Genomic DNA, 27,007 nt, shown 5'->3' with positions numbered 1-27,007 from the left:
AAACAGTGGAAACCCCCCAATTCTAGCTCCAACCCTAACCCCAACACACCCCTAACCCTAATCCCAACCTCATCCATAATCCTAATCACTAACCCTAACCATAATCACATCCCTTACCCCAAAACAACCCTAATGTCAACCCTAACCATAACCCTAATCAAAACCCTAAATCCAACACACCCCTAATCCTAATCTCAACCCTAACCTCAAACCTAACCCTAATCCCAATACACCCCTAATCACAACCCTAACCTTAACCCTAATCCCAAACCTAACCCTAATCCCAAGCGTAACCCTAATGCCAACCCTAACCCTAATACGAACCCTAATCCAAACCCTAACCCTAATCCCAGCTCTAACCCTAACTTTAGCCCCAACCCTAGCCCTAACTTTAGCCCCAACCCTAACCCTAGCCTTAGGGCTACTTTCACACTTGCGTCGTTTGGCATTCCGTCGCAATCCGTCGTTTTGGACAAGAAACGGATCCTGCAAATGTGCCCGCAGGATGCGTTTTTTGCCCATAGACTTGTATTGCCGACGGATCGTGACGGATGGCCACACGTCGCGTCCGTCGTGCACTGGATCAGTTGTGTTTTGGCGGAGCGTCGGCACAAAAAAACGTTCAATGAAACGTTTTTTTGTACGTCGCATCCGCCATTTCTGACCGCGCATGCGTGGCCGTAACTCCGCCCCTTCTCCCCAGGACATAGATTGGGCAGCGGATGTGTTGAAAAACTACAGCTGCTGCCCACGTTGTGCACAATTTTCACAACGTGCGTCGGTATGTCGGGCCGACGCATTGCGACGGCCCCGTACCGACGTAAGTGTGAAAGAAGCCTAACCCTAAGTTTAGCCCCAACCCTAACCCTAAATTTAGCCCCAACCCTAACCCTAAATTTAGCCCCAACCCTAGCCCTACCCCTAACCTAACCCTACCCCTAACCTAACCCTACCCCTAACCCTACCCCTAACCTAACCCTACCCCTAACCCTACCCCTAACCTATCCCTACCCCTAACCTAACCCTACCCCTAACCCTACCCCTAACCTAACCCTAACCCTACCCCTAACCCTACCCCTACCCCTAACCTAACCCTACCCCTAACCCTACCCCTAACCCTACCCCTAACCCTACCCCTAACCCTAACCTAACCCTACCCCTAACCCTACCCCTAACCTAACCCTACCCCTAACCCTACCCCTAACCCTACCCCTAACCCTAACCTAACCCTACCCCTAACCCTAACCTAACCCTACCCCTAACCCTACCCCTAACCCTAATTTTAGCCCCAACTGCTGTTCTCCTGCCGGCCGGCAGATGGAGACAGATGGCGGGCGCACTGGGCATGCGTCCGCCATGTTCTGCTGCCGGCGGCCAGGAGGAGCAGCAAGAGGATCCAGGGACCTAGGTGAGTATGCTAGGGTTCCGAATCCCCCTATTTCTCTGTCCTCTGATGTGCGATCACATCAGAGGACAGAGAATTACACTTTACTTTTTTTTTTTTTTTGCGGTCGCCGGTAAACAGTTAATTACCGGCGATCGCAAAACAGGGGTCGGTAATACCGACCCCGATCGTGCTCTTTGGGGTGTCGGCTACCCCCGGCAGCCGAGACCCCAAAGATTCTCCCGGTGCCGGCCGGCGGGCGCACTGCGCATGCGCCCGCCATTTTGAAGATGGCGGCGCCCACCGGGAGACACGAGGAGCATCGGGGGAGCTAGGTGAGTATTGGGGGGCCACCTGGGACCCCTTTTCTCTGTCCTCCGATGTGCAATCACATCGGAGGACAGAGAAATTAAAAAGAGATCGCTTTTTTTTTTTTTTGCGATCGCCGGTAAACGGTTAATTACCGGCGATCGCAAATGCGGGGTGGGTTAAAAAACCCCCGAATCATGTTCTCTGGGGTCTCGGCTACCCTCGGCAGCCGAGACCCTGGAGAAAATCGGCCTCTGGGGGGCGCTATGGACTTTTTCCACAGCGCCGTTAATTAACGGCGCTGTGGTTTAAGTACCCTTAGCGGCCGCCGTTAAAAGGCGTATCGGCGGTCGCTAAGGGGTTAATTAAAGAAAAACATTTATTCCTCACAAACACATGACATAACATAACATGTACCACCATGGAATAGCACACAGCAATGTCAGAGGCCTAGAATTAAGTGAAGAGTATGCACACAATGAGGAAAAGCAAAAAGAAGGGGCACTGGGGTGATTGGACAGGTGAGTGGTGAGGTGAGTATTACATTGATTTTATTTTACATTCTACATTAATTATACTTTAAGATCTATAAATGACCCCAGAACATAATAAGGAAAATTCAATTTGCATGGTAGATAATAGATAAGTACTTGTGCAACACACATTTGTTGATGCGGAAAATATTTTGTCAACACCTCTAGACTGTTTTCTGAATTCTGGTGTTGATACAAAACAGTGGAGAAGATTTTATCTGTACAGACTGGACCTCTTGTGTATTTCCTCCATTCTTCCTTATCTTCCTTAGGGCAGCATGGTCGCTCAGTGGATAGCACTGCAATGCTGGGGTCCTGGATTCAAATCCCACCAAGGACAACATCTGCAAGGAGTTTGTATGTTCTCCCCGTGTTTGCGTGGATTTCCTTTGGGTGCTCCAGCTTCCTCCCACATTCCAAAAACATAGGGATTCTAGATTGTGAGCCCCATTGGAGACAGTGATGAAAATGTGTGCAAACTGGAAAGCGCTGCGGAATATGTTAGCGCTATATAGAAATAAAGATTATTTATTTATCTTCTACCTAACACTTTAGACCATGTTAAGTGTTTATATTATGAAATAGTCCTGCCAAGCCTTTAGCCAAATGGTTACAAATGTATGTCTATAGAGTTACATGTTTGCCATTGACAGTAACAAAAATATACAGTTAGGGCCAGAAATATTTGGACAGTGACACAAGTTTTGTTATTTTAGCTGTTTACAAAAACATGTTCAGAAATACAATTATATATATAATATGGGCTGAAAGTGCACACTCCCAGCTGCAATATGATAGTCTCCACATCCAAATCGGAGAAAGGGTTTAGGAATCATAGCTCTGTAATGCATAGCGTCCTCTTTTTCAAGGGACCAAAAGTAATTGGACAATGGACTCTAAGGGCTGCAATTAACTCTGAAGGCGTCTCCCTCGTTAACCAGTAATCAATGAAGTAGTTAAAAGGTCAGGGGTGGATTCCAGGTGTGTGGTTTTGCATTTGGAAGCTGTTGCTGTGAGCAGACAACATGCGGTCAAAGGAACTCTCAATTGAGGTGAAGCAGAACATCCTGAGGCTGAAAAAAAAGAAAAAATCCATCAGAGAGATAGCAGACATGCTTGGAGTAGCAAAATCAACAGTTGGGTACATTCTGAGAAAAAAGGAATTGACTGGTGAGCTTGGGAACTCAAAAAGGCCTGGGCGTCCACGGATGACAACAGTGGTGGATGATCGCCGCATACTTAATTTGGTGAAGAAGAACCCGTTCACAACATCAACTGAAGTCCAGAACACTCTCAGTGAAGTAGGTGTATCTGTCTCTAAGTCAACAGTAAAGAGAAGACTCCATGACAGTAAATACAAAGGGTTCACATCTAGATGCAAACCATTCATCAATACCAAAAATAGACAGGCCAGAGTTAAATTTGCAGAAAAACACCTCAAGAAGCCAGCTCAGTTCTGGAAAAGTATTCTATGGACAGATGAGACAAAGATCAACCTGTACCAGAATGATGGGAAGAAAAAAGTTTGGAGAAGAAAGGGATCGGCACATGATCCAAGGCACACCACATCCTCTGTAAAACATGGTGGAGGCAACGTGATGGCATGGGCATGCATGGCTTTCAATGGCACTGGGTCACTTGTTTTTATTGATGACATAAGAGCAGACAAGAGTAGCCGGATGAATTCTGAAGTGTACCGGGATATACTTTCAGCCTAGATTCAGCCAAATGCTGCAAAGTTGATTGGACGGCGCTTCATAGTACAGATGGACAATGACCCCAAGCATACAGCCAAAGCTACCCAGGAGTTCATGAGTGCCAAAAAGTGGAACATTCTGCAATGGCCAAGTCAATCTCCAGATCTAAACCCAATTGAGCATGCATTTCACTTGCTCAAATCCAGACTTAAGACGGAAAGACCCACAAACAAGCAAGACCTGAAGGCTGCGGCTGTAAAGGCCTGGCAAAGCATTAAGAAGGAGCAAACCCAGCGTTTGGTGATGTCCATGGGTTCCAGACTTAAGGCAGTGATTGCCTCCAAAGGATTTGCAACAAAATATTGAAAATAAAAATATTTTGTTTGGGTTATGTTTATTTTTCCAATTACTTTTGACCTCCTAAAATGTGGAGTGTTTGTAAAGAAATGTGTACAATTCCTACATTTTCTATCAGATATTTTTGTTCAACCCTTCAAATTAAACGTTACAATCTGCACTTGAATTCTGTTGTAGAGGTTTCATTTCAAACCAATGTGGTGGCATGCAGAGCCCAAATCGTGAAAATTGTGTCACTGTCCAAATATTTCTGGCCCTAACTGTATGCTACATAGTCTAAAGTTTTTTTTATATGTATATGTTGTTCTATTGAAAAGCGCATTCATTATTTTGGACTATAAGATACAATATAAAAATCACAGCTAAATGTAAGGTAAAGGACATCCCTTTAGCGTATGTTGCCCTTTATATGTAATTGTATATGCAAGGAGACTTAGACTATATGAGCTCAAGTAAGGTTAGTTGATGTTACTTTACACCTATATATTATTTAAAATGATCTGTGGCTATATGGAAATTATACACTTAAAAAATAGCTACTAATAAACTAAGGAAAGAATAAGTATTTGTCTTTTCTTATTATTTCATTGTAATACAATTCAATGTTCTTTTGATAACTTTAGTACAGAGCAAAGTATACAAGTATATTTTCCATGAATCACAGTTTTGCAGGTTTGTACATGAGGGACAATGGGTTGAACAAGCATTTATTTTTGTATTTTTATTTTTTTTCACTGTGAAAATAGATGTTGTACAAATCACAATAGAATGGAGAGAAAAGTAACAAAATTATCCATTTTGCTTGGGTAATTACAGTATGATTGCACCTCTCTGCAGTTAGAAAGTAGTTAGCGAATCTATATTTTTCCACTAGCTTGCTGAGATGTGATTACTGTAATTTTGAATAGGTGAGGTTAGCTTTTGATGTCTTGGAGGGAACTTGCTTTTATTTGTTACAATTTCCCAGAAGGTTCAAATTGAGGTGGCAAGGATAATTACCACAAAATGACTATCTTAAAACATCAACAATACGTCAAAAACAAATAATTTACTCTTACACATTTTAATAATTAATCACCTGCAATATACAGTAATCTGACATTTTAATCTTCCTATAAACCATTTTTTTTAGAACATTGCAAATAAGAAAAGAGTGCTGTAGCCTTAAAGGGAACCTGTCACCCCCAAAATGGAAGATGAGCTAAGCCCACCGGCATCAGGGGCTTATCCACAGCATTCTGGAATGCTGTAGATAAGCCCCCAATGTATCCTGAAAGATGAGAAAAAGAGGTTAGGGGCAGTCTCAGTTCTGTTCTGGTCCGATGGGTGCCGTGGTCTGTGCCGGCACCTCCCATCTTCATACGATGACATTCTCTTCTTGTCTTCACGCTGTGGCTCTGGAGCAGGCATACCTTGTCTCCCCTGTTGAGGACAGAGCAAAGTACTGCAGTGCGCAGACGTTGGGCCTCTCTGACCTTTCCTGGCACCTGTGCACTGCAGCACTTTGCTCTGCCCTCAACAGGGCGGACAAATTACACCTGGGCCGGAGCTGCAGCGTGAAGACAAGAAGAAGACGTCATCGTAAGAAGATGGGAGGCCCCAGACCGCGACGCCCATCAGACCGGACTGCAGTAGGACCGCCCCTGGGTGAGTATAATCTAACCTCATTTTCTCATCTTTCAGGATACATCGGGGGCTTAACTACAGCATTACAGAATGCTGTAGATAAGCCCCTGATGCCGGTGGGCTGAGCTCATCTTCTATTTTGGGGGTGACAGGTTCCCTTTAAACTGCATGTAGCAAATCGAAGCACACAATTTTTTTTCAGTATACACTTCAAAATAGCTGTAGGAAATATTCATATTTAAAAAGGAAATTTATCATTCAGTATTTTATGATATTAATCTGCCAGTATTTTAGTTAACAAAGTGTTGTAGCGAGTGGTTACATGATAATAGAAATACATTACAAAAAGTTACTGATAAAGTTTGCAATTCTCATAAAGTTTAGTAAAGAGATTAATCAGACTATGTCATCCCAATTGTGACTTTAAGATGCTTTTAAGTCAATCCCTAAAATAAGATGCAGTCTGCATGGCAACCTCTGCAATTCCTGCACTGCACCTATGAGAGAAGCAACCCCAATGCATGCTTTTTCAGCACTTCTTCAGAAACTCCTATCTTTAATGGAGACAATGCAAGGGCAAGCGAGACAACCTCTGATTTGAAGTGTTTGGAGAATGCAATTATACACACATATCAGGCATTTGTAAAAAGTAAGTGGAGGATGAAAGATTCAACTGTCTGTCTGGATCCCAGAAACTCACTCAGCTTTTATGCACATTGTTAGGTGTTGAGCTCCCGCCTCTGCACAGGGGGAGTCTCGAACCATCTCCGCTGCAGTTTCCCATTCTTCTCCAGTCGCAGTGAAGCCTGCTCAGCAGAGACGTCGGTCCCAGCATCTGGCTCAAGCTGATACTGTGTGACTGGTTACTGCTGCTCTTCCAGGCTCTGCCTTTGTAGCAAGCACTGATCAGCAGCAAGCAGGTCTTTCTGGGACTAAGTCCTGCTTTTCCCATATGGAGCATGCCCATGGGACGACCTCCCATTGGAGGTCGGGGGTCACATGCTCAGGTCCTGTTGCGGCTCCTGTTGGACCATCTGGAAGGTCCCGTAGCGTAGTAGGGTGGGTGGACGCTTTGGGACCAAAAGGACATCTGAGCTTCTAGCGAGGACGTACTGGTGGTCGCATATGGCCCGTGACATCGGAGACTATATTCGGGCGTGTGTCTCCTGCGCCAAGAATAAGTCTCCTCGACAGCAGCCAGCTGGGTTACTTTATCCCCTGCCGGTGGCAGACAGGCCCTGGGAGATGTCCGGGATGGACTTTGTGTTAGGCTTACCCAAGTCCTGTGGCTGCACCATCATTTGGGTAATCACCGACCATTTTTCTAAAATGGTGCACTTGGTGCCGCTTCCACGGCTACCATCTGCATGGGCCTTGGCAGCGTTGTTTGTAAAACACATTTTCCGCCTACATGGTATGCCGGACAAATTTGTCAGAGATCGGAGTCCCCAGTTTGAGTCTCGGTTCTGGAGAAAGCTTTGTCGTCTACTCAGCATCGAGTTGAATCTCTCTTCAGCATACCATCCCGAGACGAATGGGTTGGTAGAGAGGGCCAACCAGACCTCGATCACATATCTGTGACATTTTGTTTCAGCCAGGCAGGATAACTGGGCATCCTTGCTACCGTGGGCAGAGTTTGTGCTGAACAACGCCATAGCTGACTCCACTGGGCAGACCCCATTCCTCCTTAATTACAGTCAGCATCCACGGGTTCCTGTGCCAATGCCCGTGTCTTCCATCGACTCCAGGGTGGCTGACTGGGCTGTGGATGCCATCTGGGCCTCCAAGGAGAGAATGTGGTCCTCCACCGATGCACATCGGTGCCTCGCTCTGACCTTTGCTCATGGGGATTTAGTGTGGCTCTCTGCCCGTAACATCAGGCTGCGAGTTGAGTCCATTAAGTTTGCACCTCGCTACTTGGGTCCCTTCAAGGTCCTGGAACAGGACGTGGTCTACCGTCTGGTCCTTCCTCCACGCCTACAGTCATGGCCAAAAGTATTGACACCCCTGCAATTCTGTCAGATAATACTCATTTTTTTCCTGAAAATGATTGCAAACACAAATTATTTGGTATTATTATCTTCATTTAATTTATCTTAAATGAAAAAACGCAAAAAGAATTGTCCTAAATAAATCCATATTGAATCAGGAGCCCCATATAATGCTCCATAAAGTTTGATGGGCCACATTAGATGCTCCATATTAACATATGCCCCATATAATCCTGCATAAAGGGTAATAAGGGCCCCATAAGATGCTCCATAGAGATATTTGCCCTATATAGTGCTGCACAAGCGTTATGGCCCCATAAGATGCTCCGTACAGTCACTTGCCCCATATAGTGCTGCACAAGTGTTATGGCCCCATAAGAAGCTCCATACAGCCACTTGCCCCTTATAGTGCTGCACAAGTGTTATGGCCCCATAAGATGCTCCGCGCAGCCACTTGCCCCTTATAGTGCTGCACAAGTGTTATGGCCCCATACAGATGCTCCGCACAGTCACTTGCCCCATATAGTGCTGCACAAGTGTTATGGCCCCATACAGATGCTCCGCACAGCCACTTGCCCCATATAGTGCTGCACAAGAGTTATGGCCCCATAAGATGCTCCGCACAGCCATTTGCCCCATATAATGCTGCACAATCATTATGGCCCCATAAGATGCTCCATACAGCCGCTTGCCCCATATAGTGCTGCACAAGTGTTATGGCCCCATAACATGCTCCATACAGCCACTTGCCCCTTATAGTGCTGCATGTTTATCCAGGACAGTGATAATTTTCTGGCGTATACTGTATGTGGGATCAGTTTGTAATTTCCTATATGTGAAGGGATCTGAGAGTTGGCGTCTAACTTCCGCAGTGTACTGGTTTCTGTTCATAACAACTGTGGCACCCCCCTTGTCAGCCGGCTTAATAATAATGTTTTTGTTCCTACTCAGTAAACCCAAGGCCTGTCTCTCAGAGGTACTGAGGTTGTGTTGAACCGGGAGAAGACCAAGACGTTGATCATGGAGAGTACTCTTGATATCTCTATCCAGTAGGCTAATGAAAGTTTCTACTGCATGATGGGATTTGGGTGGCATAAATGTACTTGGGTTCCTGAGTCCTAAGGAATTGATGGTGATTTTGGGTGTGTCAGGGTTGGGTACAGTACCTTTGGTGTTGTCCCTAGCAGTAGGGTTGGCATCAAAATGTACCTTCAATCTTATGCTCCTGTAGAAGCGTTGAAGGTCTTTTTCTAACTGAAAAGAGTCCCACCTTGGTGTGGGACAAAAAGATCAACCCATGTTGAGAAAATTCAACTCAAGGGGAGACAGAGAATAATCAGAAATATTGAATACCAAGTTTGGACTCCTACCTGGGACCTCAGGGTCATGTGTCGGTCTGGTGCTCTTCCTCCTTGACCTCCTGGTAGGCGTCCGTTTGATCCTAAAAAACGAGGGCCCGGTGAAGTAATCTTGCTGCCGGATCCTGCTGAGGAACCTTCTGCTGGTGAGGATCCCCCTGAGCAATAGTTCCCTCTTGGTGTCCGACGATACCACTGGCGGGGAAATGGGTCCTCCCATCTGTACACTTTATTTGTGAGGTAATCCTCTGTGTCTCTCTGGAATTTTGTTATCTTTCTCTCCTCTAGGGTTTTCTGGTGGGTAGATAGTATGGAGTCCACTTTACCCTTCAAAGTTGAGAACTCAGTATTACTCAAAGTCGTAGTTAGCTGGGTTTCAATCGATGTGATTTTTTCCTCGGTCGTTTTGATGGCCTCTTGAAGGTACTCAATGGTTAGCAAAATGATTTCAAAGGAACATTTATTGAGGATTTTTGGAAACGTGGTGCAATACTTTTCGTTGTCGGCAAACAGGGTGGGTCTCAAATTGCAGCGTAGACCACGAGGTATCTTTCCCTGTCGGTTGTATTCACCCAGTGTGGCACAGTGTAGATCAAATGAAATTAGTCTCTTTCTCTCCTTATCCCAATCCCTTGTCTTAATGTCCTTGCTAGGGATATGTAGAAAGTCCATATTGGATCTTATTTTAGACAGGATGGTTGAACCAGTGGCATCGTCATAGACGTAGGTCTCGGATGACATGAGTCCGGTCAGTGCTAAATACTCCAAAAACTAAATGCTAGAAAAAACAAAGAGCTAGCACTCGACCAATAGGTGGAGTTTTGATGGTGCTAGTGAACGGGATCCGGAGACCCCCAGTTATTCTATGAAGGTGACAGACACGGCACGGAGGAAGTATAATATTTCCCTACTTCCACCACCTTTCCCCTGCTGGGACCCTCGGGTTTGCAGGGTCACATAGGAGCCATCTAATAACCCAGGTAGCAACCCTGCTATTTTTACTTGGTCTGCTGGTCTATCCCATAACTCCTACATTGTATACATTCCTATACTATATGTATTACAGCCAACCTGACCCTTGACAGATGTCTCAAAACTACTGCTGGACTGTTCTTTAACTACTTCTATTGAAAACTAAGACAATATATCCGTCATCTGGGTAACTACTTTCTCTTATACATATGTATACATCCCCCTCATTCTATGTGGCTTTGTACACTTTTATTACATCAGTTATATTGCTACGGATTTTCCTATGTATTCCAAATAGGTTACATCTGGACCATCTTTACCTGTTTACATATAATTATATCCTTGTTCTCACATGACGCGCTATGAACAGACTTTAAGGGTATGTTATTCTATCTCTTACCTCCTATTGGGTCTCCTCGCCTTTGGAAATACTATCCTCTAGAACCCCTTCCCTTTCCTTTATGTCCAGTGGATGTAGGATTAATTGCAGGATCATAAGAACCTTCTTCTTCATTCTACGCTACATGACATGTGTCCCATTCTGTGTATTAGTTTTGTAAATAGTCTTGTACATATTTTGAAACACTATGTATATGTTATGTTCATAAACTGTTTTTTTATTTCTCTGTTACAGCACCATTTGTGAACAAGGCCACTGAGTGGCCGAAACGTTAAAAATTGTTGCCTTACTGTTTCGTCCCTGCATCTTCAATAAATATATTCACTTCAGCAAAATTGAACTAGATGAGTGCAGAGTTTTGACTTTTCTCTAGTTAACAGGTTGATACGCAATGTGCTGACATGGTGGAATTCCACTCTGCACATGTTGCAGTGACTGTGGCAGCAGCAACAAGCCCTGACGCAGTATGACATATTGTATAGCCTGGGCCAATGCAGTATGGATGTTGCACATATCACTTTTATGGAGTGGGCACAGATTAAGGACCTCTGCCCCCTTCTGCACAGTTTCAAAATGGCGACTAAGATGGTTAATGCTGATGACGCTGTCATTAGCATCACTATTCTGGTCATCTATATGCTGGAGCAGACTTTTAACAGCCTGTGCAAGGAGATGGTGGTCCCAGAAGAAGAGGAGGAAGCAGTGGAGGATGTGGAAGGAATAACATTGTCTCAAAGTTCCAGATTGTTGTCACACAGACGGGTGCCAAGGGAGGGTTGATTACTGCGGTTCGAGAGGGGCCAGGGATAAGAGACAAACTGTTAGTGAAAGTGCAAGATCCGAGAAACAAATCGAGGAGGAAGAGGCGATGGGAGAGCAATTGTCAAAAGATGAAGAGGATAGTCCTCCCCTTTCTGTTGTTCGTGGCTTGTGGGATGGGATGGAGGAAACAAGCATCAGTGTTACCCAGCCACCAACACAACATGAGCTTGGAACTCAATTTAGAGCCCAACATATGAGTGTGTTCTTGCTGCACTATCTGCAACATGATCCCTGTATAGTTATGATTAGAAATAGTGCTGTCTACTGGGTTAGATCCACGTTATAAAACCAAATTTTGCAGGATGCTTCTCGCCCTGGAAAAAGACCCGCGAATGCTGGATTATCAAAACACCTGCTAAGTTTCATCAAGATGAACAAGTCATGGATCTCCAAGGACTTTTTCACCCCAATTGTAGACTGTACAGACTAGACGATATTGTACTTTTTAGTATGCTGCATTAATGTCACTTAACTGCACTCTGTGATATCTTGAGTGTGGCTTTTGTGCCTGCTGCTGCAGATGTTTACAAGAATTTGTGAAAATATGAACAGTCATGGTTGGTCTACATCTGCTGGATTGGCTGTATTCGAAGATGTGTTGGTCCTAATTTTACTATGTTTACTCTCGAGAAAAGTATGCCTGCTCGGTGGTGTCAGGTGCTCCTTTTTTAATTTTGAAAACTCCTGGTTGGGTGTCCATCTGCTGGGTTGGGTGTTAGTCTCTATTATACTATTTCTACTGTGATGAAATTAATGCCACTTTGGTGGTGTCTACCAATAATTTTTTGAAATGTGAACACTACTGTTTGGTTGCCTATCTGCTGGGTTGGGTGTAGTGGAATTCATGTTGGTCCCTATTATACCATTTCAACTGTGGTGAAATTTATGTCACTTTCGTGGTGTCTGCCAATAATTTCTGGAAATGTGAACACTCCTGGTTGGGTGTCCATCTGCTGGATAGGGCAGAGTGGATGACTTATTAGTCCCTATTATACTATTTTACTCTCTTGTGGAATTGATGCCACTTCTGCAGTGTCAGGCCCTCATTTTTTTAAATTTGAAAACTCCTGGTTGGGTGTCCATCTGCTGGATTGGGCGTAGTGGAAGACCTGTTAATCCCTTTTATACTCTTTCTACTGTGGTGAAATTAATGCCACTTTGGTGGTGTCTGCCAATAAATTTTGATAATGTGAACACTCCTGTTTGGGTGTCCATCTGCTGGGTTCAGTGTAGTGGAAGACCTGTCGGGCCCTATCATACTATTTCTACTGTGGTGAAATCTATGCCACTTCTGTGGTGTCTGGCCGTCATTTTTTTAAATGTGAAAACTAATGGTTAGGTGTCCATCTGATGGATGTGGCACCGTGGAAGACCTGTCAGTCCCCATTATACTATTTCTGCTCTGGTGAAATTATTTTTGGAAATGTGAACACTCCTGTTTGGGTGTCCATTTGCCATTTGCTGGGTTGGGTGTACTGGAAGACCTGTCGGTCCCTATTATACTATTTATAGTGTTGTGAAATTGATGCCACTTTGGTGGTGCTTGCCAATATTTTTTTAAAGTGTAAACACTCCTGGTTGGGTGTCCATCTGCTGGATTGGGCATAATGGAAAACCTGTTGGTCCCTATTATACAATTTTTACTGTGGTGAAATTTATGGCACTTTGTTGGTGTCTGACACTAATTTTTGAAAATGTTTAGACTCCTGGTGGGATCTCCATCATGTGTGTTGCCTTTAGCAGTAGGCCTCCGAGACCATCAGGTCTCCACTTCATTGGAGTCAACTACCCATGTCACTACTATCCTTAGATTTTTCTGACAGTGGTAGTTTATGGAACTGATATTTGTACCACCTGTGGCTCAGCATGAAAGCAGGTTGTGCTGTTGTATGTGGTATCAGGGCTTTCAGCACAGCAGGCCTACACTGATCCCTCACCCACCTCGTCTTACTTTGATGTTCAATTGAAAGCTGTAAATGCTGGCCCTGACCATGATACCTCAAGCCTGGCTGATTGCTGCAGTGCCTTGCTACTATTTGAACTGTGGGTGAATTGAGTCCACTTTCCTGGTGTCTGTCCCTCATTTGATGTGTTTTGTGTTGTCAGCTTTTGCATTTGTTTTTGCCTCCCTTTGACTTCAATGGTGTTCGCTATGTTCGGTGACTTGTTGAAGAATAAATCTGCGAATATTGCAAATTTGGTGATCATAGTCCAAACACAAACATTGAAATATTCTCACATCTCTAGTGATAGTCTCATGATGATAAAATAGTGATTTAATTAAAACTGCACAAAGCTGATGAGTAAGTGACACATGGCTGGTATCAAGGTCTATGCGCCTATGTCAGGCTGCTTTTTGATTAGTTGCCAAAAACCTGACAACAGATTCTAATTATACTTTTGTATCTGTAAGCTTATTGGACAAGACTTGAATTGGGAGTTAGGAACTTGAAATTCATTACTGCAACTCTGTTCTAAATAATATTGTATTTTATTCCAAAGTAGTAGTCCTATTAATCATTCATAGCAGAAATGAGCTGTATTTGTGCTGTATATGTGACCAATGTATTAAGGTATATTTCAAAAACTTAGTGTAGCTTGCACTTTCCACATGTAGGTCAATTGGCTTATTACTTGGATAATGTTAAAAAATATGATATGAGTTTAAAAACTATGCTGTGGATTGTTCTATCAAAGAGTTCTGTTATTCTTAAGTTTTCTATGTCATGGAATTTGAATACTTAATTCAATCAACTAATAAAGATATCTCATTAAGGTGTAACTAATACAACTAATAAATCACAACACGTACAAGTACGTGATTGCAAGTGTTGTGGTAACACTGTAAATTGTAAGCAAATAGGGTTTTTTTTTATAATACGGTTTAGTGTTAAACATTAAACCCTTTCTCTTTTATCTGGCTGTCAAAACAAGATTTAATTAATGTAATGCTACCAAGAATGTAAGACTTTGACAATGCTAAATAATTATTCTCCTGTGGTTTCAAGCAGCAATAAATAGGAGCATTGTATGTTTCAGATGGCATGCAAATTAAGTTCTACATAGCTGTCAGGGATTTCTTGCGTCCCCGAAGAATAGGTTATTGAAAATGAGTTGGTCTCAAGACTCGTTTAGACAGAAATTGCAATGCTTACTCTGATATACATTTTTGTATTTTTCTATTCACAAGAGATCTGATTTAAACTTGTTTCATGTTTATCAAGCTGGTAGAAAAATAAAGAAATACATTTTAATAGAAATGGAGGTGAAGTCAATAAGCCTACATACTGGGAAATATACATGATGTGTTACCCTATAAATCACTGTCTTTTATTTTTCCTGCGGTTTTGCATAGAACAGTTATAATTTTCCACTACCTAATCTTTTTCAAGACTGATGCTTGATACAATAGGTTCATATAGTGCTGTAATGAATGCTTTGGCTTGTCACATAATTGCAATTATGAAACAATGATGCTTTAATAAAACATAAGGAACTCTTGATTAATAAGCTGCTTCTACAGGCAGATACTTCTCTAAAGGTACCGTCACACTAGACGATTTTACAACGAGAACGACAACGATCTGTGACGTAACAGCGTCCTCGTTAGCGATATCGTTGTGTTTGACACGCAGCAGCGATCTGGATCCCGCTGTGATGTCGCTAGTCGGCGCTGAAAGTTCAGAACTTTATTTTGTCGTTCGATTGGCGTGTATCGTTGTGTTTGACACCAAAAGCAACGACGCCAGCAACGATCATAGGGGCCGTCGCAGCGTCTTGCTCTAGCCAGGTAGGCGTTGTACATTAAAAAGGAGACGCCTTTACAATACATTGCAGTGACGCCCGTAATAGATTTAAATTTTAAACGTTTTCTTGGAAAATATCAATTTACCACGATCACATAAACTTCCCATACTATGATAGCCTAGGTCCAATACATATCGCCTGATTAATACAATATATTAATATATATTAATATATTAATATTAAAATATGCAATTACAAAGGATAGGGGACCGCCAAGTGATAAAGTATTACCTAAAATAAAAAAAAGGATACGCTATTACAAAAGGTGACTCCCTCTGTCCTGATAAAGCCTGGGAGGTGGTGTGTACATTCCATAAAAGAGGTCTTTACAATACATAACAATTACAAAAGGAGACGCCTTTACATTACATTATAACATTAAAAAAGTGACCTCAGGACATGACTTTACAAAGGAGATGCCATTGTGTCGCAATAGTCTGTGATGTGGTGTCTACATTATAAATAAAGGGGGTCTTTATAATACATTACAATGACAAAGGGGAGGACATAATGACATTAAAAAAGGTGACGCCATAACATGACTTTACAAAAGGAGATGCCATCTGTCGCAACAGCCTACATGGGGATTACAACAGCCATTACAAAAAAAGGCTTTTACTTTATTTAATAAAAAAAAAATGGTGACGCCATAACGTTATACAATGGAGTGGGTGTGATGTCTCCCTGTGAACTGTGATAGGCCACAGCGGGATCATCTATAGGTAGGTTCTATAGCAAGGTTCCGATATAAAAAGCTTGAGTCAACTGTTCAATCACTTGTGCGTACTTCAACTACGAGCATCTTGCAATAGGTTGGAAATCCACAACTCTGCATCGTGTTCATTCTCCATCTCGTAAGCGTTCTGGTTGGAAATCAAGATCTTTGCAGCGTCTTTGTTTTATAACCTCTCGTGAGCGTCTTGTTTAGAAATCTGGAATTCTGATCCGTATTGATTTAACATCTCGTGAGCGTCGTGGTTGTAAATCGAGACCTTTACATCGTTCTCTAGCTTCTTGTGAGCGACCTGGTTGGAGATTTTGAACTCATCAGCGTTCTTATTAAATCTTTCATGGTAATTTTTTTTTTTTTTTTAATCTGCCATTTTCAAGCCCCAAAATTGGTATTAATAATATAAAAAAAGCATACGAACCATTCCATCCCTAAAATGGTGGCTACCAAAAGGAAAGAGCGCACGGCCCATCCCATACAAGAGAAGGCTGCTCACATTAGGAAAGGCACAGGGGCCACAACTTTCTTGCTTGATGTTGCTTCATGTTTTTATTCTTTTTTTAGATGTCTGCCAATGAACAAGACTGTGTTCGGGCACTCATAGAGATGTACCGCTCCCTGCCCTGCTTGTGGAAGATAAAGTCGGCGGATTACAGCAACCGCTACAAAAAGAAAGATGCGTATGAGAAGCTGGTGGCCATCTACAAGGAGCATCATCCCACTGAGACGGTGGATGAACACATTGTGCGTAAAAAAATCCAGGCTCTCCGCACAGTCTACAAAAAAGAGTTGAACAAGGTGGAAAAGTCGCTGAAGTCTGGGGCCGGAACTGACGACGTCTATGTGCCCAAGTTGTGGTACTATGACCTGCTGGCGTTCACTCGGGACCAGGAAATTCCTCGTCCGTGCCAGACTGTCACAAGCATATGTGCACCATCGCCTGAAGAGAACCTGCCCGAGTCTCCGGACGAGCATGTAAGTACCCCCTAGCTTCCCTTCTAGTAGCATGCCGTGTGTCTTGTAGGTTTATGAGACTGCATGGTTTCCAATAATAATGATTCACATTTTTCATGTTTAATCCCCCTGTTAATAACAGTTGTCACTTCCTGTTCTGAGAAGTATGTCCAAACAGTACTCCCCCCTCCTTTAAATGCATTTTTAATAATTTCCAAAGTCTATAACATAAAGATAAATACATTAACATATTGTGTCTTCCGCACATTTGTACGTACAGTATTGCTGCCCAATGTAGTTCAGCCCAGCTCTGAAAGCTCTGTAACCCCTGTGGTTTGCTACCTAGTTCCTCATAGCTTCCCATGAACAGGAATAGAGGTGTTGGAGAGGTGGGGCTCTAGGCTGAGTTGTTTGTATGTTATTGACTTTTATTTTTTTTTTCTTTTTGCTTGAATCGCAGGTGCCTCTTCAACAGCGGGAAAGACCAGAAGGGAACGATGTCCAGTCCCATCAGTCCTCCAGAAGCCCGTGTCTCGAGGATCAGAGACGTCCACAGCGGCCATCTCGCAAAAGAAAGTCGACAGCGGGGACACCTGTGGATCTCCTGGCAATGGCTAACAACATCTTGTCCAAGCATGCGGCAACCCAGCTCTCCGCATTCCCAACCTTGGTTGAGGAACGGTTAAAAAAATTGGACGTTACCCAACGATCTCACGCGGAGCGATTGATGTTTGACGTTCTGAACGCGGCAGCCGCTGGAAAACTGAGCGACACATCTATGTTGAACATCACTGAGCGTCAGCCCAGTAGCCAGTTTTATTTGGGACCACCACAGGAGCCCATGCACAGCACTCCTGTCCGCAGACCAGGCCCACATCATTCTCAGTTCTGGACACCACCTGCACCTCCTTCTTTTGCAGACTTTTCACAAGGACCTCCTACGTCCACGGACCGGTACAGCGAGATGGGCACCTACTATCAAAATTTGTAGGGATCTTGTCTTGAAAACACTATAGACTTCAGTTTTATAACGTCCATAATCCACTCTGCCTACTGCCCTGCAGTCATTGGCCTGACGCCCGGTAATTAATCCTTGTGCCACATGAAAATGTCATGTGAAAACAAATAAAATATATATATTTTTCAAATTTGTCTCCATACTACGTGGCTCTCTGGATGGGCAAAATACTATGTGGGTGGGCAATATGCAAAGTGGACATGCATACTGTACAATACCAAATGCATTATAATCGGGATATATATATATATATATATATATATATATATATATAGAACAGCACAATGCTCACCAATAGCGGGTGCCTAGCCCCCTGGATACAATGGTCCAAGCATTTATCCAACATATATACAAAATAGGAAAAAGAAGGCAGCACTCCCAAAGTTTCATGTGAAAAAAATATGGAGATTTCATCGACCCACATCACTGCTCGACGTTTCGGCTCCCTGAGCCTTTTTCGAGCCTTGAAAAAGGTTCAGTGAGCTGAAACGTCGCGCAGTGATGTGGGTCGATTAAATCTCCATTTTTTTTTTCACATGAAACTTTGGGAGTGCTGCCTTCTTTTTCCTATTTTGTATATATATATATATATGTATGTATATATATATATATATATATATATATACACACACATACACACACACACACACACATCATGAAAGCGCTAGGGCAGAAGAGGTTGTTGATTCCCATGGTTCATATGTTTGATACAGAAGTAGAGTATTTTCATAGTTCAATATTTTAATTGGAATGGAATAAAAAGAACAAGACAATGTACATAAATCAATATATCGTTATGTTGACATTGTTACTTGACAAAGAAATTGGTTGGGTTCTAAAAAGAATGGTACACGAGAGCGGATGAACAAAAACAAATGTAATCCATAATAAATGGTAAAAGATATGCCGACAGTTGCGCTACAATTGTTGGTGCTGCCATGAGACAGCCCCTGGACCATTGAAAAAGTCACAGTATTTTTCCCTGCAATTTGTCGCGTCATCATTGTTGCTTCCGGATCCCAGACTTTCCAGGCCAGAAACCCTGTGCTCATCTAGACGCCATTCTCCCTGGGTTATATCCCCGTTTGCAGGGTCAACAGAGTCTACATACTGTGGAGGGCTGTATGCAGTGGCATCACGGCGGCGCAAAAAGTTGTGGAGGACGCAACAAGCAAGAACCACAGAGTCTATAGACGATAGTTTCATGTTCATTGCAGTGTGGAAAACACGAAATCGGTTTGCCATGATTCCAAACGCATTCTCCACAACGCGTCTAGCTCTCGAAAGCCGGTAATTAAATATGCGCCGCTCAGGTGTCAGAGTTTTCTGGGAGAATGGCTTCAAAAGGTTGGGATGCAGTGGGAACGCCTCATCTCCGACAAACACAAAGTTCATGTTTTCAGTAGTGTCACTGTTGGGAGGCAAGGCCAGTTTGTTTTCTTTCAAGCGGTCCCCAAAATCGGTTAGCTCCAAAACTCCGCCATCAGATAATCTCCCGTTAATCCCTACAGACACACTTACAAATTCGTAGTTCGCATTAACGAGGGCCATCAGAATTACGCTGAAATAACCCTTATAGTTATAATAAAAGGAGCCGGAGTGTGGTGGTTGGGTGATGCGGACATGTTTCCCATCCAAGGCACCCCCGCAATTAGGGAACTGCCATTGCTCATGAAATCCCCTTGAAATCTCTTTCCAATCATCCGGGGTCTCCGGGAAAGGCATGTAATTTTGGTGTAAAGCAGAGATAATTGCTTTACATGTCTCCGGAATTATGACGCTGAGTAGGGTTCGGGAAATCGCAGCGCAGTAATGCAAGTCTTGCATAGACCTTCCAGTCGCCAGGAACCGGAGCGTAACAGCCAGTCTCTCATCCACAGGGACAGCAGCTCGCATCCTTGTATTTTGCCGCCTAATATAAGGTTCCACAGCTTCAAGTAGGAAATTAAATGAATCCTCGGACATTCTCAGGTAGTTCTTGAAATCATGCGGGTTGTTCTCCTTCAGTTCCCTGATTAGGCCCATGTGGGACAATTGATTCCTCTTCTGCAGCCACTGTCTGGTCCACATGCGGCGCTGTCGCTTTGCACGATTGTTTCGCGCTTCAGCCTCCAGCTGGTTCTGAGCTTCTAACAGCAATGCAGCCGCTACAATCGCAGGTACATCCGAAAGAGACATGGCAACCTGAAAAAGCACAATAAAAAATAATTATTACATATGATTTGCTAAAGTGACACAAGACAACCAATACTGTTAAATAGTGTTCACACATCTTTTTTTTTTTTTTTTTTTTTTGTTATAAGGCAAAGTTCACATTAGCGTTTTGTTCGGTGCAGCCACGGCAATGCATGTGCCACTATATTTTACCTAGGGGCCTGAAATAACATGTGTTGCCCTATCGTTTTGTGAATCATGCGTCAGGACACAGAGGACGATGCATGATGTTTTTTTTCTGACCCTAAAACCATGGAAAAGTTAATGCATGGGTCACAAAAAGCGGCGTTGGGCATGTGCTCACATATCTGTTCAGCGTTGCATCTCAGACGCTGCCCTGTTCTACAGAAATGTGAACATAGGATTTAATGGAAATTTATATTTACATGTGTAATAAGCAGCGTTTAACACTACAGCCGCACCTCATTAACATCCCAAAATTACGATACAAGCTACTACAAAACTGAAAGCAAGACAATAAACGCTGTGACTTGGTAACGGGAACGCCAAAAAAAAAAAAGGATGTCTGGAGCCGGCGTCACAAACGCGACGCTGTGCATAATCAGAGACGCTATAGCGATGCCGATCGCGCCGCAGCTAGGACCTCCTCTGGGCGTGGTTAGGCGGTGCCGTACAGCGTCTATCTTTAGAAAATGGCGGCGAGACAGCGCTGTGCTCCTCTGGGGCAGGCCGAGGTGCGTTTTTTTGTGGACAGGATGGATGCCCTCGACTATGAGGGACGGAGGAGCCGGCCTGCCCACCCAAATTTGCACAAGAATGCAGTGCTGGGCCGCATTGCAGAAATGATGGAGAGGAGGTTTAGCATCCGGCGCAGTGCGCTGCAACTGCGCAAGAAGTGGGCCGACCTGCGCTATAAGCAGCCACTCCATCTGGCACACTTGCGAGCGGAGGCAAAGCAAGGCAAGTATCAGAATGGTGGAATTGGAAGACGCACGGTACCGAGCGGGGGGAAATGGGAGACTCGTGCCCGTGGTTGCCAACTTGTCCGGGACTTACGAGGACAAAAATTTAATATTTTCTTTTCAAATTTCTATAATGTCCAAGCGCAAAAATGCGTTGTCGCGTAAAAATTGGTCAGGTCATGAATTCCATAATCTCCACCCCCCATATTTAATTTATACGGATGTCCGCAATTGTAATCCCGATTGGCCTGAAATCATTACGTGGAGGTTGGCAACCCTGCTCGCACTGCCAGTAGGGGGAAACAGGAGACGTGCACTGCCGTGAGGTGCTTCCTATGTTCTATATATGTAATTACATTTAGCTTGTCAAAATTGATTTTTACTCCTTCCCGCAAATGGCCTCTTTTTTTTTTTTTTTTTCTACAGCTCTGTACTTTTGTTGTCTAAACATGGCGATTTCTTTTTTTTAATTTTTTTGTGTAGAGAGACGCCGCCGGCACCAGAGGGCACTGGCCTCCACCACAGCGGCCAGCAGCAGGCCACAGCCTGGACCGTCACGTAAGTTATCCATCATTCATTTCAATTTTATAACTGCATATGGGACTTTACAGGGGAGCAGAAATATAGAATACATTACAGATGCTGCCGAATTTCGATAGGCTCCTAACTTTTGCTGTCAATGTTGTCTAGTTTTATTGTGATGTCTACAGCTCTGTACTTTTGTTGTCTAAACATGGCGATTTCTTTTTTTTATATTTTTGTGTAGAAAGACGCCGCCGGCACCAGAGGGCACTGGCCTCCACCACAGCGGCCAGCAGCAGGCCACAGCCTGGACCGTCACGTAAGTTATCCATCATTCATTTCAATTTTATAACTGCATATGGGACTTTACAGGGGAGCAGAAATATAGAATACATTACAGATGCTGCCGAATTTCGATAGGCTCCTAACTTTTGCTGTCAATGTTGTCTAGTTTTATTGTGATGTCTACAGCTCTGTACTTTTGTTGTCTAAACATGGCGATTTTTTTTTTTAATATTTTTGTGTAGAAAGACGCCGCCGGCACCAGAGGGCACTGACCTCCACCACAGCGGCCAGCAGCAGCCCACAAGCTGGACCGTCACGTAAGTTATCCATCATTCATTTCAGGCTCCTAACTTTTGCTGTCAATGTTGTCTAGTTTTATTGTGATGTCTACAGCTCTGTACTTTTGTTGTCTAAACATGGCGATTTTTTTTTTTAATATTTTTGTGTAGAAAGACGCCGCCGGCACCAGAGGGCACTGACCTCCACCACAGCGGCCAGCAGCAGCCCACAAGCTGGACCGTCACGTAAGTTATCCATCATTCATTTCAGGCTCCTAACTTTTGCTGTCAATATTGTCTAGTTTTATTGTGATGTCTACAGCTCTGTACTTTTGTTGTCTAAACATGGTGTTTCTTTTATTTTTGTGTAGAGAGACGCCGCCGGCTACAGAGGGTACTATCCTCCCCCACATCTTCCAGCAGCAGCAGCAGCAGCCCACAAGCTGGACCGTCACGTAAGTTATCCATCATTCATTTCAAAATTATAACGGCATATGGGACATAAGAGGTGAGCTGAAATATTGTATACATTACAGATGCAGTAACCCCACCGCAGTCCACTACTCCGCCCTTCCGCTACCCATCTTCCTCCCCCGGCTCGGCATCATTCTCCCCAGAGGCGAGCATTCGTAAGTGACGATAAACTGCGAGCGGTTCCCCACAGCGAGTTCAATTGTTAAACAGATATGATTTTGATTACTTTTAGCTCCGGGAACTCTGGCCCGAGACAGGGGATGGGTGGTCAGCAGCTCCAGTGATGGACAACAGGCGTCCCTTCTCCGTAAGTATACAGACAGTGGGAGGGGTTATCGGTGGGATGTCACATTTGACAGCGACTAATAAAATGCAACCAATAAAAAAAAGACCTCTGGGACAGGACAAAAAAAAAAGACTTTTATTCTATCTTCTATCTACAGAACCGGACACTGTGAGAGAGCTGCTGGCCAAACAAGAGGGACTGGAGCGGACAGTAGCGCTCTTGGAGCGCACAGTAGTGCTGCTGCAGCATCAAGTGCAGCAACATGGACGCACGCTGCGACACCTTTTGGCGCGCGGGCATTAAAAATGTTTTTTTTTTCTGTTTTTCTTGACAGATGTTAGTGTTTTGTTGAAAAAAAAAAAAAAACAGTTCAGTTTCTAAAAAAAAAAAAATTTCGTTCCTTTAAGTTGTGTGCTGTTTTATTTACTAGCGGAGCACGCCAGGGCCAGCCAAGGCAGACACAAGAGAATTAGTTAACCTTTCCATATAGTGTGTGCAAAATTGGCAGACAGCTAGTTTACCTTTCCATATGGTGTGTGCAAAATTGGCAGACAGCGCAACTGAGTTTGCAAATCGCATAGTAATGCCTCCATCTTGTGCGTCTGCTTGCCAGATGCACAAGATGGCTGCCGGAGGTGTTTTATCCATCATTACACCATATACATAGATAAACATTATTGAATAGCCATAACTATACACAAAAGAAACAAACAACTGAAAGACATTTCATACCGTTGATGAGCAAGAAAAGAAACGATGAAGACGCCTGCAGTAGAATACGTTCTAGACAGAACGTCCACGGGAGAAGAGGATCGTAGCTGGCGAAGGATCGTTCCGAACAGGACGCTGGAAAGGCAGAAGACCGTGAAGACACAGCGCTCCAACAATATGAATCAATCGCTGTAGAGTTGCGGTTTATATTCCGGGACGCCGTAACGTCACATCCTGGGTGTCTCCCTGTGCAGAAAACACACCTATCTGGCTACGTCTGCATCGTTAGATCGTTACACTCTTGCTGTGTGACACTGAGCAAACGACTAGCGAGGACGATCTGTGAGTCGCTGTTACGTCACTATATCGCTCCAGCATCGTTCGTAGGTTGGTGTGTTTGGCATCTCTGCAGCGACCTAAACAGCGACGTTCCAGCGATCTTATTTTGGTCGGATCGTTGTCGTTCTCGTTGTAAAATCGTCTAGTGTGACGGTACCTTAAGTCCCATGGGTTTTTCGCAAGCAATTTGTAGTAATGATGCTTATTTACTCAGTGCCAGTGCTTTCTTCCTGTAAATAAATGAATTGATTACCCAGGAGCAGTGGTCTCAGTGTTGCTCTTTTTAGTTTTGTTTGTTTCACTCCCAGTTGTGGGAGCTTTGGATTCTGGAACCACAATAGTATTGCCCAGGGATTCTGAAATATGATAATTTTAAATGAATTCTTTCTTCCTGATCTGTTGAAAGAAAACAAGTGCAGCCTGCTTTCTGACTGATAAATATGTATGTAGTCCATGACAATATTCCTGTAAACTATAGATCAAAGTGAATTAACTCCTGTCAAGAAAATTTGATAGGTTGCATTATATCTACATTCTGTTTCACACTGTTTCCCTGTAGTGATACAACAACCTAATTTGCACTACTGATTCTCTATACAACATCATCCATTATCTTTCAATTCTTGAGTGAATATGATTTTGACAGTGAAAAATTAGCTGCACACAAAGACATTCAGTAATTAGGCATTTCCAAGAAGCAAGAATAATGTATACAATAAAGTTTCTTTTCTGTTAAAGTAGTTTAAAATTAAATCATTCTATATCTTAAAAGATTTCTTACTGCTGATTAATATGGCATGTACCCAGAGTAACAAATAGGGGTAGAGTGGAGCATAGGGACAGGATAGGGCAGAGAGCTGCCGTCTGAGGTTTCACCCAGGGGGCGTCATTTTGCCACATCCTCTTCATGACCTATGACGTAAAGGTACGTACTGAGCCCGCATGCTTTCTGGCGCATGTCAGCTGATTTTATCAGCTGACATGTGCCCCCAACAGCCATGAGTGAAATCGCAATCCAAACGCGGCTGTTAACATGTTAAATGCCGCTGTCAATCTCTAACAGAGAAGTTTAACATGCTCACACTGGCAGCACATCACAAACCCTGCGCATCGGCACCAGTGTCACAAGACAGTGGGTCGCCGATGGGTTGTCATGACAACCTGGGGTCTGCAAGAGACCCTTGTGGTTGTCATTGCCGAATAGCTATGAGTGCTGCCCTATGGCCGGCGCTCATAGCAGATAAGCATTTTAGATACACATAGCAGAGCTGAAGCCCTGCTATGTGTATCTCAGACAATCGGATGATCACAGCGTCTAGTCTCCCATGGAGACTATTGAAGTGAATGAAGAGTAAAAAAAAGTTAAAAAAAAAAATTTTAAATTCAAAAATATAAAAGTTCAAATAATCCCCCATTCATCTCATTAAAAGTAAAACAGTTAAAAAATACACACCTGTGGTATCACTGCTTTCACCTGAGCTATCAAAATATCAGAATAATTAATCCAATTGGTAAATGGCGTAAAGAGAAAAATCAAAATAACAGGCAACTAAAACATTGCATCTACACAAAAATGGTATAAATAAAAACGTCAGCTCGGCTTGCAAAAAATAAGCCCTCTCCCAGCCCCAGATTACAAAAAATGAACACTTTATGAGTCTCCAAAACTAGAGCCTTTTTATTTATGCAAATCTAGGATTTTCTTTTCACCACTTAACCCCTTCACCCCGAAGCCTGTTTTCAAATTCCTGACCAGGCCATTTTTTTCAATTCTGACCACTGTCATTTTATGAGGTCATAAAACGCTTCAACGGATCCTGGTGATTCTGAGACTGTTTTCTCGTGACTAGTGTTGAGCGATACCTTCCGATATCGGAAAGTATCGGTATCGGTTTGGATCGGCCGATATTCAAAAAATATCGGATATCGCCGATACCGATACACGATCCCAATGCAAGTCAATGGGACCAAAATATCGGAATTAAAATAAACCCTTTCTTTCCTTGTAGGTTCATTCTACATGAAGGAAAACAACTAAGAATAATGTAGGATGTATGGGGGAGGTGGCGGAGACATTAAAGGCAATGAGGATTAGTCCAATCAAATAGAATAGCATGATTTTTTTTTTTTTTAAAGACGTTCGGATTGAAAAAGATATTGACTATGTAAATTTTTTTTTATTTTGTCATATATTGATGTTTCACTATTCCACGACCTTCCCCTTCTTTTTTTTCCTTTTCCCACACTTTCATCTTCATCATCATCAGCATCTTTGACATCAACTTCTTCACCTTATTCATCTTCTTCTTCATCTTCTACCTATTTTTTTTTTATTACATTCTTCATATTCATTTTCTTCAACTATTATTATTCTTCCTATTCTACATATTCTTTTTATTCCACTGTGATTATTCTTCCTATTCTACTTCTTCATCATATTCTCATTTGTGACAGGCATTCCCGTAGTTGTTATCTATAAAAGTTGGAAGATTACACCTTCCGTTCTGCCAGTCACAAAAGTTACATTTGTCCGCGTTCAGTTTGGCCTGCAGCATCAGGCTTTATCCAGGGGCACCACGAGGAGGAACGGACTCACCCCCATACACTGCTTAGTCTTCTTCTGCATATAATTTAGATAATATCTTTTGCTCTGATATTAAGTGTTATGCTTAATGTTCTTCTGCTCTTTGTTCTGCAGCCTCTTGTTCTTCTGCTTCTCGGTCTTCCATGTCGTCGTCTCCAGGGTCGTCGTCTTCAGTGTCGTCATCTCCGCCGTCGTCGTCTCCGCCGTCGTCGTCTCCGTCGTCGTCTCCGCCGTCGTCGTCGTCATCATCGGGGTGGTCTTCCGGGTCGTCGTCGTCGTCGTCATCGGGGTGGTCTTCCGGGTCGTCGACTTTAGGGTCTTCAACTTGGAAATGTAGCAGAAGGTACAAGAAGGCTGAGAAAATGCCAAGAACCAGCTGATGGAACTGGAACTCGGATGGCTACCCGAAGGTTCAAGAGCCTATGGAACTACC

General features: G+C 43.4%; 2 protein-coding genes across 2 annotated transcripts; one reads left to right on the top strand and one right to left on the bottom strand.

Annotated features, from left to right (window-relative positions):
* The first annotated feature begins 16,384 nt into the window (after window positions 1-16,384).
* Window positions 16,385-18,082, top strand: LOC138681736 (uncharacterized). Its single transcript, XM_069769530.1, has 2 exons — window positions 16,385-16,961; window positions 17,401-18,082. Exons 1-2 carry the CDS (start codon window positions 16,551-16,553, stop codon window positions 17,929-17,931), a joined length of 942 nt encoding a protein of 313 aa, XP_069625631.1. The 5' UTR covers window positions 16,385-16,550; the 3' UTR covers window positions 17,932-18,082.
* A 549-nt stretch (window positions 18,083-18,631) lies between these two features.
* Window positions 18,632-24,069, bottom strand: LOC138681735 (uncharacterized). The gene is made up of 2 exons (XM_069769529.1): window positions 23,673-24,069; window positions 18,632-20,142 (listed from the first exon to the last, which is right to left on the bottom strand). The coding sequence occupies exon 2, from the start codon at window positions 20,134-20,136 to the stop codon at window positions 18,877-18,879; it is 1,260 nt and encodes a 419-aa protein (XP_069625630.1). The 5' UTR covers window positions 20,137-20,142; window positions 23,673-24,069; the 3' UTR covers window positions 18,632-18,876.
* Between the last annotated feature and the right edge of the window lie 2,938 nt (window positions 24,070-27,007).

This window comes from Ranitomeya imitator, chromosome 5 (genome assembly GCF_032444005.1).
Source record: "Ranitomeya imitator isolate aRanImi1 chromosome 5, aRanImi1.pri, whole genome shotgun sequence".
Taxonomy (NCBI): Eukaryota; Metazoa; Chordata; class Amphibia; order Anura; family Dendrobatidae; genus Ranitomeya; species Ranitomeya imitator.
This window is presented reverse-complemented; position numbering and strand designations above follow the sequence as displayed.